Source organism: Mytilus edulis, chromosome 3 (genome assembly GCF_963676685.1).
Source record: "Mytilus edulis chromosome 3, xbMytEdul2.2, whole genome shotgun sequence".
In the NCBI taxonomy this organism is placed as follows: domain Eukaryota; kingdom Metazoa; phylum Mollusca; class Bivalvia; order Mytilida; family Mytilidae; genus Mytilus; species Mytilus edulis.
Genome location: NC_092346.1, coordinates 90400756 through 90412552, shown reverse-complemented (window position 1 = coordinate 90412552; position 11797 = coordinate 90400756). Strand labels below are relative to the sequence as shown.

Sequence of the window (11797 nt, the reverse complement as noted above, 5' to 3'; positions counted from 1 at the left end):
TAGTTAACTTTGTTTTTAATAGAGTTAATGAATCGTTTTTAGTTACATGTCCGAAAGTACCAAATTAACAAGGCAGCCGTTTATTATAAAAATATCTTGCCAATACTCATTTCTTATAGTTTGGCGTTACTCAAGGTCGTGTGTTTTTCGACTGTTTATCAGGTCTGTATACGAAATCATAGATGTACACATGATGTGCGTTTGCGTCTTTTTTTTTTTTTTTTTGCTGTCTTTTATTTCTGTGCTTAAAGTCAGGAGCCTCTGGCCTTTGTTAGTCTTGTATTATTTAAATTTTAGTTTCTTGTGTACAATTTGGAAATTAGTATGGCGTTCATTATCACTGAACTAGTATATATTTGTTTAGGGGCCAGCTGAAGGACGCCTCCGGGTGCGGGAATTTCTCGCTACATTGAAGACCTGTTGGTGACCTTCTGCTGTTGTGTTTTTTTTATTTTGGTCGGGTTGTTTTCTCTTTGACACATTCCCCATTTCCATTCTCAATTTTATTTGTATAAATCTATTGAGTCAAGTCAGTTGTGATCGATTTGTACGGTTTTTCTTATGTTTTGCGCTCTTACACCACTGCCACAAACTTGGGAAGGGTTAAGCGCTCAGAAACATATCATTCTATGTCGCTGATACATTATTGTTTAGCGGTCCGATGAAGCCCGCCTCCGGGTGCGGGATTTTCTTGCTGCGGTTAATAGATACAGGAAGATGTGGTGTGAGTGCCAATGAGACAACTCTCCATCCAAATAACAATTTAAAAAGTAAACCATATTAAGACCTTTTTGTTGCTTTCCTTTGGCATGGTCGGGTTGTTGTCTCATTTTCACACCCGTTTCAATGTTCTGTTCTTTTTACCCCACCACATGGTTTTCGTGCCTGGCCCACGTTGAAAATCTGTAATTTCGTAGTTGTTGTTTGTTGTTGGTTCTGGCCTGACATATTTGATTTTCGTAAATTGCAGTTTTAGATTTCTTATATAAATTGTTTCTACTTTTTCGTGTCGCCGGGAGTCTTTTATAGTTGAGTATATGATATGGGGTTTTCTCATGGTTGAAAGCTGTAGTTGACCTGTCGTTGCTTATATCCACGCCATTTAAACTCTGGTGGCAGGTAGTTGATTTTTTTGTGAGTCATTCCACATTTCCTCTATTTTCATACACTGATATTTTTCTGGGAAATAATTTCCTGGAAAAAATACTGTAAGAAGCAAATTTTCCGTTCGAAATTTGATCGGTGAAAAAAATGTCACAGTAGTTGTTATTTCTTCATCCGTGAAATTCAACTATTGAATAGTTAAATACAAAAACTTAATGAATACAAATACTATAAAATAATAATAATATATCGAATTGAAGCTTAATCAGTGGTAAAAAAATATTAAGGACGTATATTATGTTAGTTATACGTCCTTGAAAATATGTATTAGAGCTTGGGGGAAAAAATCACATTGAAAATAATATCCTGAAATATTCAAGTAAATATAATTCATGAAAAATTGAAACATATCAAAACAAAACCGTTTCATAAAAACCACTGTCTCATCGAAAATATTGCTATGGAAGATGAATCATTCAAAGAACAATTTAAAAAAAAACTGTGAAGAAGGAATAACAGCCGATAGAACTCATTTATACAAAACTATACACTACAAAGTGTTACAAAATGAATTAAAGAAATATCAAAATTAAATGAACTCCGACTTCCATAAAACCAACAATATGCGTATACAATTTAGTATGATGTTATCTTATTGTTTGCTTTGGAATATAATGGTCTTAGAGGGAACGTATTTCTGGTAAAAATATATCTGATTAATATGTGTATTTGGTCTTAACGTGGCTAGTCTGTATAATTTTCTCGGGGCTATTCCGGACGCTCCGTATACCTTTTAGTGACACCTAAACATTTTTATATTTTTTTGGTGAATCCGAAACTGTGGAATAACAGCAAAGTTAGCAAATGACGTTTCCGGTTTGAGTCAGTTTTTCGAGTTGGAAATTAAGAATGTAATTTGAAACGCTGATTACATTAAGTTTCCAATACGGGCACAAGCATAGCTTCATTTAGAATATTTCTCTTCTATAGCTGCAAGTTTGAAAGGTAAATATATTGCACAATAAATTTCCTCATGTCGATATGTGTTCTTCTCTCATTTCTGTTGGCTCTCATTAATTAGCGATTAAAAGACTAAGTAAGCGGCAATAAGAAAAGAAATCACCGTCCAGGAATCTTGGCCTCTTTTACTGTACGGGTCCGAACACACAAAGAGATATACTAAACCAACTCTCACCTAGGTATAAACATTGCACATACCGTCATACGTAACAATGAGTCATGACATGGAGTCGGACTAAAACAAACAAGGCTAGTATTCTCCCCAAGCATAATTATCAGCTCGTTGATTGTGGCCATTATCAGCTCGTTGATTGTGGCCATTATCAGCTCGTTTATTATGGCCATTGTCAGGCAAAAGCAGCAGAAGAAGCCCTGAGAGCTCCACATACCTGTGTCTATGGCTCATGCTAGTACAATGTAGGTGACTGGAGGGATAAGTAGTTTTCCCCTCGGTAACTTTGCTTTGCCGGGTTGTTCACCATACTTGCTTTCAGTTGCTTTAAATTTTACAAATCAACGAAAGTAGTGTTTCCAGCAGGATGTTTTTGGTCTCTTATGGCACCCTCTTGTGTTTTCTTGACGTCCTGCCCTATTAAGGAATAAAAAATGGTGTCATGCCCCTTTTTCATGGAAGTAAGTGAAATACAATGACTGGATTTGGGCTATAAATTAATTTTTGTAAATTTTCTTTAGTCCCCAATTGAATTATCTGAAGGAACTAAGGATCGGAGGTCAGAATCATCCGAAAAAGACTAGAAATGACCGAAATCCCAATCCATAACAACCATGGACACATGAATGGCAGAGCTGACAAAAGAATATTGATCACAAAAGGAAAAGTTACACATTTCACACTCACATTATGATTCTAACGATGTACTTAGATTTTGGATATTGTACCATAATACTGTACATTTACAAATGTAGGTAAAATTTTCCGTTCTTGACTTCATTTTTTTCTATGACCACATTCATTTTGTTTCACAAATCTATGCTGTGTCAAATATTCAATCTGAATCAAAACCAGAGGTGTTTAAGCTTAAATGTAGTGTCCATACTTGCTCAACTGTACAGGGTTCAACCTCTGAGGGAAATCCAGTTTGCTGTCACACTGACATCCTCTTGTTGATGCTAGATTGGTGTGTTTTTTTGGTATAAATTTATCAACAGGAATAAGAGTATGTACATTGAATGTATCAAATAGATGGAAAGTATTCTAAAGAATAATGCTTTCATCTAATTAAAAGGCTTTATCTGAATTACTGTAATGCCAATGCCCTTAGTACATTATAATCCTCCTTCATTGCATGTTCATCTTGCTTTAAATCTCAGTATTTATTAAAAAAAATCTTCAATATATACGAGTTGTATATATATATATATATATATATATATATATACGAGTCTAAATTGAAAACTACGTTCAAACCTATGATTGCCTTGGATAAAAACCGCAATTTTTATACGTGTGCATGTCAAACAAATTTCGTTGTAGAAGGATATATATATATATATATATATATATATATGCATGTAATCACTGAGTATCTATGTAGACATTTTGTTTCCTTTTTTCCTTTAGAAATTTTAGATCACCAGAAATGAATACTACAATAAAAGAACCAGGAGATATGTCTTACCCAAAGCTGAATACTGAGAGTGATACAACATTAGAGAAACCAGATCTAGAACAACTCAGACATGATAGATTGGAAAGGAACATAGAAGTTATGAAGGTACATAAATGTACACTTGTTATATATATAGTAACTTGTTACAGGCTTTGGACTCATAAAACTGGCTGCAGGATGACTTATTTCAAGGCCATACAAGATACAAGAAAGTACATTTAAACAAAACATGCATACACAATTAAACAAAGTAATATATATGTATTATAACATTGTTTATAATTATAAAACAACAAGCAATATTATTGACAAAACATGAGTCATTTTTGAAGCCACTGTGACCTGGAAAAATTACATTTCTAAATCAATTAAATTATTTATATACTTAGGCCTATGGGAAACAACTCCTGTCAGATGGTCAGAGACCACTATTGTCGTCCCTTGATTTTCGTTGTTCACAAATATAGTCCCTATTGTTGACTGTGGGTTACTTGCCATTAATTTTTATACCCCTTCCAAATTTATTTCTCCATGTTTAATGCCTCAAATTGCAAGTAGGGGGATGAAATTACACTGTAAAAAAATTTGGGTTCAGAATTTTAAAGGAAAGTAGTGATTTGGTCCAGCTGAAAAAGGTTGAAAATGAGCACTTCGGAAGCTGTCAAAAGATTTCAAGACGCCCTAAACATAAAATTGTCCATATTTTGAGTTAGAGGCGATGAAGTTTTCTATAAATTTGATATAATTTGTCCCAAAAGTAGTACAACACACTGTAAAAGTTTCTTTGAGAAAGCGCAGGTGGGATTTTTTTTATTTTCATTTATGTTCTAAAAGAAATGCTACAAATTAATTGTGTTCTCGGACCTAAGAGGTGAAATCTGTAAATATAGAATTTGTACTCTGGCAACTTCCCTAAATGATTTGATGGTGTCAACTTGTCAAATAGCATGAAACTAAAGGATTTAAACTTTTATTTTATAGAATTTCTGCAAAAACGACCAATTTTGACATTTTATGGTCAAAATAGGCATTTTATAACTTTTTCAATATTGATGCATAAATGGCATCCTGACTTTCTATCTGACAGGTTTTTATGTGTCAATATTTGTGTTTCTATGCCTTTATCTGCTTCTTTTACTTATTTATGAACTCTGAATCTACAGAAAAGAAGTTTATCTCAGATAAAATGTGCAAAATATGTTATATAAATGACCCTTGTCTAACGCCTTGTTTGGATGAAGTCAATAGTGGGGAGCTTGGTATATAAAATTTGATGTCCATATTAGAGACCTCACTAAATTTGTATCAAATGCACTTTATAATGTCTATTGTACCTGTTCCATTTCACATAATATATTTCTTTTCTTCTGTAGGATAGCAAGTGGTTTAAATATAAGCCTGTTGAGAATAAATTGCATGCAAGTTTTTCCCTAAAAAGGCAAAAATCTTTGTTTCAGCCCATACTGCTTGTAAGAAAAGTTAATTGCAAGAGTCTTTTTGTGCTCAGATTTGTTGCATCATGTCAACATGAGTATAGAAATGATAAAAAAGACACAAATTTTTATTTCTTATAGCCTCAATATGCATTTTTTAATGTGAATATGTGGCACGGCCTAAATTGACCCTAATTTTTTTCCAGTCTTACTTGGCCTAAGACCCTTTTAAACTAATATGATATATTATTTGTAACTTTTCTTTCCATTTAAAGTACTTTAAATACATATGTAAGGATTATTTCCAACCAAAAAGCTTCACAAATTTAAAATTGCTGGAAAATATTACATCTTCATGTAAGGCCCCCCTTCATTGAAAAACCTAAATTTTTAGGTGCAGGCTCATATAAATTTTACTTTTGAATAATTATGCCAAGTCTGATAAATCAAGTGAGTACTCTATTGCTTTTAGTACATGATAAGTTAATTATTAAGGCATTTAAAAAGTATTTTTTTGCAATATTTTAATTTTTAAAGCCCCAAATGTTGATAGTTGAAATTTTTCAATTTTAACGTCAAAATTTTACATGCAAAGATGAGTATAGAACTTAACTTAATGTCTATAATATACATCCTATTGTCATGAAACTTTGTAAGCAGTGTTATAATACATTAAGCTTTGTTCATACCAAGTTTTTTTAAGATTTGTCAACTCTTTCTACCAAATAGGTCCGAGACCACTATTGTCGTCCCTTGATTTTCGTTGTTCACAAATATAGTCCCTATTGTTGACTGTGGGTTACTTGCCATTAATTTTTATACCCCTTCCAAATTTATTTCTCCATGTTTAATGCCTCAAATTGCAAGTAGGGGGATGAAATTACACTGTAAAAAAATTTGGGTTCAGAATTTTAAAGGAAAGTAGTGATTTGGTCCAGCTGAAAAAGGTTGAAAAGGAGCACTTCGGAAGCTGTCAAAAGATTTCAAGACGCCCTAAACATAAAATTGTCCATATTTTGAGTTAGAGGCGATGAAGTTTTCTATAAATTTGATATAATTTGTCCCAAAAGTAGTACAACACACTGTAAAAGTTTCTTTGAGAAAGCGCAGGTGGGATTTTTTTTATTTTCATTTATGTTCTAAAAGAAATGCACTACGAATTAATTGTGTTCTCGGACCAGATCGGTTTTGTGATACTTTTATATTTCAATATATTTGGGTTCACTCTGCAGATTATTATTAAAATTACAGACTGAAAAATTCTTGAAAATAACAATTATATGCACTTTTTTCTAAATGCCTTCACATATGGAGCTGACTTCGAGTATGTGAGTCTATGATGATGGGTTACAGATACAATGTAGTTTAAATTTGGTTACATTTCACTGATGTTGGCCCATCACTCTTCATAAGCAATAATTATAACAATTTGATAAAGTTGATTATGAATTATCTCCCTTACACTGTGCTACATTTAGTTTCTAAATAACAAAGAGTTAATGAGGTTAATTAAAATATATTTATATATTTGTGTCTGATAAATCATTGCTGATTTCATTATGTGATTTAATGAAACAGGAAAGTGTCTACTTCTGTCAAAATATCAGCAAATTGTCAGGAGTTTAATTATGGGATAGTCTTTCTTAATGTATTTCTATGTGATTTTTCCTTAGGCTCCAGCATAGACATTGTATTGGAAATTGATTGCAATACATTTGTAAGTTTCTGTATCGTCCTTTACTTCATAACTAGCTATAGAGACTAAATGTTTTCTGTTTAAATACGAATTGTGTTGTTGTGTAATGACACATATCCTTCAAAATGATGTTTTGTTTTACAGGCATTTAACCCTGCAATTACTAAAGCACTTTTTCCTGGAGTAAGTATAATATTTATAAGATTGTAATAAGGAATTGAAAATGTCAGATCATGAGACAGGGAAAATTTTGTTGTACGTCATTATGTAAGATAATAGAGTAATGTTTTCCCATGAGGGTGCCACCATGCATCAACTTTAGACCCACATCTTTTCAAACTTTAAAATGCCATATTACTTTGTTTAAGCCACCATACACGTTTTTTCAAAATTAACGATCCCGTTCTTTCTGTCAATTCCCCCAGCCTTTAAGTTTTTTTCAGGAAAACACTGAAAAAGGGCTAAATAATTTTTTGTTACATAGATATAGGAAGATGTGGTGTGAGTGCCAATGAGACAACTCTCCATCCAAATAACAATTTAAAAAAAAAAGTAAACCATTATAGGTCAATGTATGATCTTCCCTAATCTTGCCAGTAATAATACATTGTACAAATGTACATGGAAATATTAAAAAAAAAAATATGCTTCTTTTTATTAAGACTAGTAAAAAACCATGGCACCCTGAGTCTATAAACCATTATGCAGAAAAAGTTAAATGGAAAAAAAACCACTTCCATTAATGCACATAAATATCTTTGTTTGTCAAATTTTCTATCCATAATATCTAAAGTAGTAAAAGAGTTAAATACTGGTTTAGTATTTTCAATAATTAGATACTGATCTATATGTTCAGTTGTAACCAAAACTTTCATTTTAATCAAACATATCATCCCTTTATAATACATCTTTAATTTTAAGCAATATCTTTTAAAATTATATTACTGGATGGTACTTGATAGTGAATACATGTATAAGTTTGGTAATATATTATGACTTTCCTGTTGCCCCAATAAAAGTATCAGTGAGACTGATGAATGTCTCCTGTCTTCAGGAAAGTTGCCAGTCTGAAAAACAAAACTGATAAAACTAGTGCCAAGTAAAGTTCATTGTAATGCTGAAACAATAATGGAAAGTTCAATTTTTTTATTAGGATGATGTCCTGTGAAATTGTATTCATTCCAGTAAATACTGCACATTCAGTAAACCATTAAACAAATTAGTTGAATCTATATTTCTTAATTCTTTCAGGAGAAGAAAGAAGAAAACTATTTAGAGCACTGTGCAACATGCATACAAAGACATTTCAGAGGCTATCAGGGTAGAAAGAAATATGTTGATCTACTTTACCAACAATTTTCTCAGGTAATTATCAACTTGAAAGTATTAAAAAATAGAAATTGTCTTCAAACATTCATATTATAACAGCACATTACTTTACTTTTTTGGCAATAGGAAATGTTCTTGTCAATGAAAGCAAAACATAGAGTTATCTGCCTTGAAGTTACATGAATAAAATAATAAAAGGGATATGTATTAACAAGAGAGTAAAGTAGCAACACTAGTTTACAACACATTGATGTGTGGGTTCACCATAAAGCCATCACATGTATTGATTATAAATCTTATTCTTGCATTTAATACCTCAGGAGATGTTTTAATCTAATTTTGCATGCATATATGTGAAAACTTTCTGTCTGTCAGTTGACAATGATTGAACTAGATATAGGAAGATGTGATGTGAGTGCCAATGAGACAACTCTCCATCCAAATAACAATTTAAAAAGTAAACCATTATAGGTTAAAGTACGGCCTTAGTTTGTTGTACTTGTAAGTAGTTTTAGGTCAATACTTTTTCCACTGTTATTCTTAAGATGTTGCCTTAGTTACAATATTATGAGTATGAAGTAAATGTCAGTTTTGTTTAGTTTCTTTGTACTGTTTCACTATTATCCTAGCTTAGTGGGAGGCCACTTGAGTACAATAAATACATCTTATTCAGTCACATACCTTAATGTGTCTATCTCATGCAATGATCTAATTCTCAATAAGTTTGATATAGTACAACAACACTGTATTCCTTATTCCCAAAGGAATGTATTCCCTTCAAAATGTATTATATAGTTGTCAATGCTTTATTTATTTTGCAATATTTAACAAACTGTTTTATAAAATTTTGGTATAAAAGGTTGAACATTTAAATCTTGCATGGTCTAATTGACCGTAATATTTTTTTAGGGATATAAACTGAAAATAATATTTAACTTACCTTTGTTGATTTTGCTTTAGATTACCTTATATCATGTATATACCTTATACATGTACCTCTGATTTCATAGATAACCTTATACATGTACCTCTGATTTGATAGATAACTTTATACATGTACCTATGATTTCAAAGATAACTTATTCATGTACTTCTGATTTCATAGATAACTTTATACATGTACCTCTGATTTCATAGATAACTTTATACATGTACCTCTGATTTCATAGATAACTTTATACATGTACTTCTGATTTGGTAGATAACTTTATACATGTACCTCTGATTTGATAGATAACTTATACATGTACCTCTGATTTGATAGTTAACTTTATACATGTACTTTTGATTTCATAGATAACTTTATACATGTACCTCTGATTTCATAGATAACTTTATAGTTTATACATGTACCTCTGATTTGATAGATAACTTTACACATGTACCTCTGATTTCATAGATAACTTTACACATGTACCTCTGATTTTATAGATAACTTTACACATGTACCTCTGATTTGATAGATAACTTTATACATGTACCTCTGATTTGATAGATAACTTTATACATGTACCTCTGATTTGATAGATAACTTTATACATGTACCTCTGATTTGATAGATAACTTTATACATGTACCTCTGATTTGATAGATAACTTTATACATGTACCTCTGATTTGATAGATAACTTTATACATGTACCTCTGATTTGAAGGTACGGTAACTTTATACATGTACCTCTGATTTCATAGATAACTTTATAAATGTACCTCTGATTTCATAGATAACTTATTCATGTACCTCTGATTTCATAGATAACTTTATACATGTACCTCTGATTTCATAGATAACTTTATACATGTACCTCTGATTTCATAGATAACTTATTCATGTACCTCTGATTTCATAGATAACTTTATACATGTACCTCTGATTTCATAGATAACTTTATACATGTACCTCTGATTTGATAGATAACTTTACACATGTACCTCTGATTTCATAGATAACTTTATACATGTACCTCTGATTTCATAGATAACTTTATACATATACTTCTGATTTGGTAGATAACTTTATACATGTACCTCTGATTTGATAGATAACTTTATACAAGTACCTCTGATTTGATAGATAACTTTATACATGTACCTCTGATTTGGTAGATAACTTTATACATGTACCTCTGATTTCATAGATAACTTTATAAATGTACCTCTGATTTCATAGATAACTTATTCATGTACCTCTGATTTCATAGATAACTTTATACATGTACCTCTGATTTCATAGATAACTTTATACATGTACCTCTGATTTCATAGATAACTTTATACATATACTTCTGATTTGGTAGATAACTTTATACATGTACCTCTGATTTGATAGATAACTTTATACAAGTACCTCTGATTTGATAGATAACTTTATACATGTACCTCTGATTTGATAGATAGCTTTATACATGTACCTCTGATTTGATAGATAACTTTATACATGTACCTCTGATTTCATAGATAACTTTATACATGTACCTCTGATTTCAAAGATAACTTTATGCATGTTATCCTGATTTCATAGATAACTTTATACATGTACCTCTGATTTCATAGATAACTTTATACATGTACCTCTGATTTCATAGATGACTTATTCATGTACCTCTGATTTCATAGATAACTTTATACATGTACCTCTGATTTGATAGATAACTTTATACATGTACCTCTGATTTCATAGATAACTTAATACATGTACCTCTGATTTGATAGATAACTTTATACATGTACCTCTGATTTCATAGATAACTTTATACATGTACCTCTGATTTCAAAGATAACTTTATGCATGTTACCCTGATTTAATAGATAACTTTATACATGTACCTCTGATTTCATAGATAACTTTATACATGTTCCTCTGATTTCATAGATGAATTATTCATGTACCTCTGATTTCATAGATAACTTTATACATGAACCTCTGATTTCATAGATAACTTTATACAAGTACCTCTGATTTGATAGATAACTTTATACATTTACCTCTGATTTCAGAGTTAACTTTATACATGTACCTCTGATTTCATAGATAACTTTATACATGTACTTCTGATTTGGTAGATAACTTTAAACATGTACCTCTGATTTGATAGATAACTTATACATGTACCTCTGATTTGATAGATAGCTTTATACATGTACTTCTGATTTCATAGATAACTTTATACATGTACCTCTGATTTCATAGATAACTTTATACATGTACCTCTGATTTCATAGATAACTTTATACATATACTTCTGATTTGGTAGATAACTTTATACATGTACCTCTGATTTGATAGATAACTTTATACATGTACCTCTGATTTGATAGATAACTTTATACATGTACCTCTGATTTGATAGATAGCTTTATACATGTACCTCTGATTTGATAGATAACTTTATACATGTACCTCTGATTTCATAGATAACTTTATACATGTACCTCTGATTTCAAAGATAACTTTATGCATGTTATCCTGATTTCATAGATAACTTTATACATGTACCTCTGATTTCATAGATAACTTTATACATGTACCTCTGATTTCATAGATGACTTATTCATGTACCTCTGATTTCATAGATAACTTTATAC

General features: G+C 31.1%; 1 protein-coding gene across 1 annotated transcript in view; it reads left to right on the top strand.

Annotated features, from left to right (window-relative positions):
• Positions 1-1929: 1929 nt before the first annotated feature.
• Positions 1930-11797, top strand: part of LOC139514676 (IQCJ-SCHIP1 readthrough transcript protein-like) — a 51089-nt gene continuing 41221 nt past the window's right edge. The window contains exons 1-4 of the mRNA XM_071304156.1: positions 1930-2109; positions 3707-3860; positions 7029-7067; positions 8136-8249. Coding sequence (XP_071160257.1) covers positions 3726-3860; positions 7029-7067; positions 8136-8249 — 288 coding nt within the window. The 5' untranslated portion in view covers positions 1930-2109; positions 3707-3725. The remainder of the gene's footprint in view (positions 2110-3706; positions 3861-7028; positions 7068-8135; positions 8250-11797) is intronic.